General features: G+C 44.7%; 2 protein-coding genes across 2 annotated transcripts; both read left to right on the forward strand.

Moving 5' to 3' along the window:
* The first annotated feature begins 223 nt into the window (after positions 1 to 223).
* LOC148649350 (gamma-crystallin M2-like) lies at positions 224 to 2,217 on the forward strand. Its single transcript, XM_088605871.1, has 3 exons — positions 224 to 251; positions 397 to 639; positions 1,884 to 2,217. Exons 1-3 carry the CDS (start codon positions 243 to 245, stop codon positions 2,154 to 2,156), a joined length of 525 nt encoding a protein of 174 aa, XP_088461997.1. The 5' UTR covers positions 224 to 242; the 3' UTR covers positions 2,157 to 2,217.
* Positions 2,218 to 3,601: 1,384 nt separating this feature from the next.
* Positions 3,602 to 5,201, forward strand: LOC148649351 (gamma-crystallin M2-like). The gene is made up of 3 exons (XM_088605918.1): positions 3,602 to 3,708; positions 3,825 to 4,067; positions 4,844 to 5,201. Exons 1-3 carry the CDS (start codon positions 3,700 to 3,702, stop codon positions 5,117 to 5,119), a joined length of 528 nt encoding a protein of 175 aa, XP_088462044.1. The 5' UTR covers positions 3,602 to 3,699; the 3' UTR covers positions 5,120 to 5,201.
* The last annotated feature ends 799 nt before the right edge of the window (positions 5,202 to 6,000 follow it).

A 6,000-nucleotide genomic window follows, 5' to 3' on the forward strand; every position in this document is an offset into this window, starting at 1 on the left:
CTTTTCCTTTGCTCCTGTATGTTGAAACCCCAAAACACTAATTATATCTGCTGTTTTGCAACAGCAAATCCATATTTCAGAACCAATATTGTTGTGTTCCAACAAAAAGGTAAACATGTGCTTCTGCCCTGACCGACGCCTCTGTGCAAATTTGAATAACAATGCAGTTGTTTGTCAGGAGTTGTTATAAAAAGCTCTGAAACCTTAAGGCCAATGCATGTGGGCACTCACCAACTCTCACCATGGGAAAGGCAGGGCCTCTTTTAAATTAACTTCAGTTCATATTGGGTTCAGTTTTGTCCAGGATTGTTTAACCAGAAGTAGTTTCACTTTTTCCCTTCCTTTCGAGCTCATAGCCTGGATGCTAATGTATCGCTGTTTGTTATCGCCCGACAGGTCATCTTCTACGAGGACAGGAACTTCGGGGGGCGCTCCTATGAGTGCAGCAGCGACTGCGCTGACATGCACTCCTACTTCAGCCGCTGCAACTCCATCCGAGTGGAGAGCGGCTGCTGGATGGTGTACGAGCGCCCCAACTACATGGGCTACCAGTACTTCCTGCGCAGGGGCGAGTATCCCGACTACCAGCGCTGGATGGGCTACAACAGTTGCATCAGGTCCTGCCGCATGGTGCCAATGGTGAGTTGGGACTTGTGTGTCGCTGTCACTCCAGTGCTCTTGATCTGAAGCACAGCTGGTGGTGTAGGCGCTTGTGCGTTACCTGAAATAAGCACATCCAGTTATTTTCTCATCTAGAGCACACTAGGTGGTTTGTGGGGATGACGTTGCTCAAGGGCGCAGATACAGCGTCCCACCTGGGATCAGAACCCATGACCTTCTGCTGGGGAATCTGGAATCCAGACCATTATACCACAGCCCTTGCTAAATAATACAGCATCCCTAACGTAGACCAAATATAATTATTTTTACTGCAAAGATTCTGTGAAGGGATACATGATGCACTCTGAAACTAAAAATTATTTTCTGATTCTGAATCTGACCTTTTGGTGTCTGTTAAAGTATGGAAAGCGGAAAATTCTAATTTGCATTTTGATTAATGGTGGTTAAACATTTAACAGAGAGCTTTTAAATGTTTTCATTTGATACATTTTTAGTGTTAAATTGGCTCTGTCTTTTCAAATTCACATTCATATTCAAAGAGCCTTATCTTCTTTATTTCCTTTATCTGCTGGACTGATGAAATACTGTGATGCCAAAGCAATAACAATTGACATTTAAAAAAAAGAATAACAATATTAATATAAGATATGAACAATAAAGATATATATATATAATTAGATATTTCCATAATAAAAATACATTATTATTTCCCTCCTTAGGCTCTGATAGGAGATTATATACTCGGGTGCAAGTTTATTCCCTTTGCTCTCCCAGTAGGATTGGAGCTATTATGACTATGGCATTTGTGGAAATTCTGGGATTAGATTTATTATTTCAGGGAAGAATGTTAGTCTAATTCCAGAGTATTTTTTGCAGCGTAACATAAAGTGCATCTCTGTCTCTGTGCTTCTCCCTGCTGTCAGTGGGAGCACAGGCAGTCCACTCAGGACAGTCAGGTCTGTCTGTGGCCAGTGTCTACGGTCAAGCTGTGGTCACTGAGCCTGTCCACTCAGGACAGTCAGGTCTGTCTGTGGCCAGTGTCTATGGTCAAGCTGTGGTCAATGAGCCTGTCCACTCAGGACAGTCAGGTCTGTCTGTGGCCAGAGTCTATGGTCAAGCTGTGGTCACTGAGCCTGTCCACTCAGGACAGTCAGGTCTGTTTGTGCTGCCCTGTGTGTATGGTCAGGCTGTGAGAATTAGTTCAACTCATCCATTGCAGTGCTTCTTACTTACATTTTTGTTCCAATACCTTCTCGCAACAGTACAGGGGATTGTACAGAATGAAGATCTATGAGAAAGCAGACTTTGCCGGACACATGATGGAGTTCCTGGATGACTGCCCCTGCGTGTCGGATCGTTTCCATCATCGGCACATTTCTTCCTGCAATGTGATGAACGGCTACTGGATTTTCTACGAATATCCCAATTACAGGGGCCGGCAGTACTACCTGAGACCGGGGGAGTACCGGAGATACCGCGACTGGTGTGCGACATGTGCCACAGTCGGCTCTTTCAGACGTGTCATTGACTATTAACGAGCACAGCTCCAGTACGTGTTTTGTAAATAACGTGCCATTAAAGTTGTTGAATGCTGAAGTGTTGCATGTTGCATTTTTAACCAGGGTCTTAAGACTGAACATAAGGCAGCTCAGAATTATTTTCTTAATTTAAATGCACATAAAGGTTCAGATAAATCTACATTCCAGTTTTTTGTTAAGATCCTAAAGAGTTTGATAGAGAGACTGAGTATGTGTGAAGTATTTAATATGTCTCGCACTCTAACTGTGAGAATAGGCTGCCCAGACCCCCTCACTACTGCGAGGAATGAGATAAATCATTCGCCTGATGAAGACCTGGGTTATAAACACCTCAATTAATGACACCTCATTTATGTGATGTCTAACTCGGAGACTGGGATTAGACATTAATTAATCACCAAGTCCAGTGTGGTGTTTACTCTAAATGTGTTAAATGCTAATTCAAAAGTGTTTGAAATTAATGTATGTAACAATTTACATTTTGAAGACCTTAAAATAAGAAGTAAAGTAATATAGTAATAAAGTAATTTAGTAATACAATAACTCAATAATACAATAATACAGTATGCAGTAATTAGTAATCCAGTAATGCAGTAACACAATAATACTGTAATGCAGTAATTTAGTTAATACAGTAATGTAGTAATTTAGTAACAGTAATGCAGTAACACAATAAATGGTAATGCAGTAATTTAGTAATACAGTAATACAGTTACACAGTAACATAGTACTACAGGATTTTTCCCTGACCTCTTCTCATTGAGTCCTGTTCTGATCTTGAGAATCTTTCTTTGGAAGTTGATTTCTCTGTCTGCTTTACACTACAAAACCCTCACTTCTGACTCCAGTCTTAATGTTCCCATACCAAACCTGACAAAAAATGGCTATTTTTAAGCGCAGTACTAACATTGCGGTGAAACATTTCACTGTCATTATTTGTTAAACAAACTTATCTTGTAAACATCTCAAGAGCAACACGGCAGATGTCCTCCTGAAATCCAGCGACCCCAGTGAGATACAAGTAGGCCTTGAGATGCGGTCGCTCTGCAAGAACTATGCAATGCAATGTGTCTTTACTCACTTGTGCTTCAAACATTTTCACTGACAAGATGAAAATCGTTTTGACTCACAAACCTGGGCACTGTGTGTGTGCAAGGGCCTGCTCCCCTTGCCCTGAGCCCCGAAACGCTAACGCGTGCGCCGCTAACGAGGGGCTTGTCAGTGTGAACTGTGCCCACAGTCAGTTCAGCAGCGTACGGCGGATCCTGCCTACCCCAGAAACAAAAATTAAAGCTTTGATAAGCTCTTTATATTGAAAAAGAAGATCATGTGGTGGAACAAAAGTGCTTGTTACTGATACATTTCATGGTTGATCTAGCAGATCTGACACAATTAAACCCACTGTAAATAAAGCCCATAGGTGTTAACTGTCAGCAGCCGCGCGATTAGCATATCAATGCCTGAGGCCTCAGCAATCTGTTATAAATTGAGATTCGTTAGTCATTGTTACTGAGCTCGATCTGCAAGGCTATCACTCAGCATGGGGAAGGTAATTACATGACACTTTCTGACAGATACAAATTAAACACAAAATTAGCGCAAAGCAAGTCTCAGCTTCTACGGGGCTTGGACTGGGTTAATCTGTGGTGTGCTGTATTGCTACAGATCATCTTCTACGAGGACAGGAACTTCGGGGGGCGCTCCTATGAGTGCAGCAGCGACTGCGCTGACCTGCACTCCTACTTCAGCCGCTGCAACTCCATCCGAGTGGAGAGCGGCTGCTGGATGGTGTACGAGCGCCCCAACTACATGGGCTACCAGTACTTCCTGCGCAGGGGCGAGTATCCCGACTACCAGCGCTGGATGGGCTTCAACGACTGCATCAGGTCCTGTCGCATGATTCCACAGGCAAGTGTTTAGCCCTAACAATGTACCAGCGCAAACAGTAGCTCCTAACCTGCAGGCTTCTAGGACACTGGGGAGTCTAGATCAGCTCTCACCCAAGGAAAATCTTATCTCTGTAAAAGGTTTATGCTGCTGTCTAACGTTGCTTTTACTGTATAGTCAATTTTGTCTTGCAGATTGTTAAAAACTGTTTCTTCTGTCTAACTCCTCTTTTTTCAAAGGAGATCTTTATGTTGCCTGCGTTCTAAGCTACAGTACATAGTTTTCCTTGTCAGTCAACATCTACCACATTTTCCAAAATATTTTCTGAACCCTAAAGAGCTCGACGTACAGGCTCTTCACCAAACCCTCTTTCCACACGTGACTCATAGTTTCCATGAAATGCCACCTGCACTCCTCTGTTTAAGTTTTTCATCTTGACTGCAGAAAAGAGCAAACAAATAAAATAGCAAATACATTACTTATTAGCTATTAATATACAGTCTTTATTTTTCTAATTTGAATAGCCAGATTTGCATACAGTACATACGGTATAATACAGGAGGGATACACCCATAATAAACACTGAAAACTGGGGTCCTCAGCTCCTCTTCTAGGCGGCCAGTGCTCTGCCAGTTTTAAACCATGATCTTCTTCAGTTATGTCAGATAGAGCTCAGGTGGCAGGAGAACTGGCAGACTCTGCTGCCCCCGACGTGGATCTGAGGTCCCGCCTCTGCGATGTAGCCAGAACGTGTTCGGGTCGCTGCAGTAAGCCAGTCGTTTCATTGTCCCACACAGTACCGAGGGCACTACCGGATGAGGATGTACGAGAGACCTGAGTTTGCCGGCCAGATGATGGAGTTCACCGACGACTGCCCCTCCGTCAGAGACCGCTTCCCGAGCAGCGACATCCACTCCTGCAATGTGATGGAGGGCTACTGGCTCTTCTATGAGCAGCCCAGCTACAGGGGCAGGCAGTTCTTCCTGAGGCCTGGAGAGTACAGGAGGTTCAGCGACTGGGGGAGCGACAAGCCCGCTGTGGGGTCCATAAGGTGCATCCGGGATATCTGCTAGATTCCGGACTCCAGGAACTTCCAGACCAGCCAATGAATAAATCGTTTAGCCACTCACCCGATCAATAAAATGTTAAACCATGTTCATGTTCTGCTTCTTATCGTAATTTTTCTTTCATTTTTACTTTCCTAGTTCCCTAGGTTCCAATGCAAACATGTTGCAAGGCACTCACATACTGTACAGCGGGGGCAGAAATTATACACCGCAAGACTGGGAGACATACAGAGTCTGAAATCTGAAAGAAATAGTTCTCCATTAATTTGAAATGAGCGTATTATAAACTAGGGTTGGCTGAGCGTCGGGGCTGCGCAGCCGGAGCGAAGCCAGCCAGCTGTTGTCAGCTGAGCTCCGGACACGGAACTGGAACTGGAGCTGTACTGAAGGTCTGGAGACTGGAGCTCAGCTCTGTGAATGAATGACTTGATCCAAAATCCAAACCGGAGTCAGAACAGTTCCAAAGCCGGGAGCAGGAACAGCTCTGGAGTCAGGCTGGAGCTGGGGATCCTGATCAGCCCCTAATCAGCTCTGGAGTCAGGCTGGAGCTGGGGATCCTGATCAGCCCCTAATCAGCTCTGGAGTCAGGCTGGAGCTGGGGATCCTGATCAGCCCCTAATCAGCTCTGGAGTCAGGCTGGAGCTGGGGATCCTGATCAGCCCTTAATCAGCTCTGGAGTCAGGCTGGAGCTGGGGATCCTGATCAGGCTGGAGCCTGTGCTGACCTACTGGTGCTGCGCTGAAGCTGGAGCCAGTAAATCCAGAGCAATGCCTAGGCTATTATAAACACTGGTGAAAACACACTCTGTAGGTCAGATACTTTAAATTTGCCAAGTGCCACAGACACAAGCTGAGGTGACACTGTGAAACAGCCATGAGACTTAAAAA

The sequence above is a fragment of the Lepisosteus platostomus genome, chromosome 14 (assembly GCF_059453375.1).
Source record: "Lepisosteus platostomus isolate fLepPlt1 chromosome 14, fLepPlt1.hap1, whole genome shotgun sequence".
Lineage (NCBI taxonomy): Eukaryota > Metazoa > Chordata > Actinopteri > Semionotiformes > Lepisosteidae > Lepisosteus > Lepisosteus platostomus.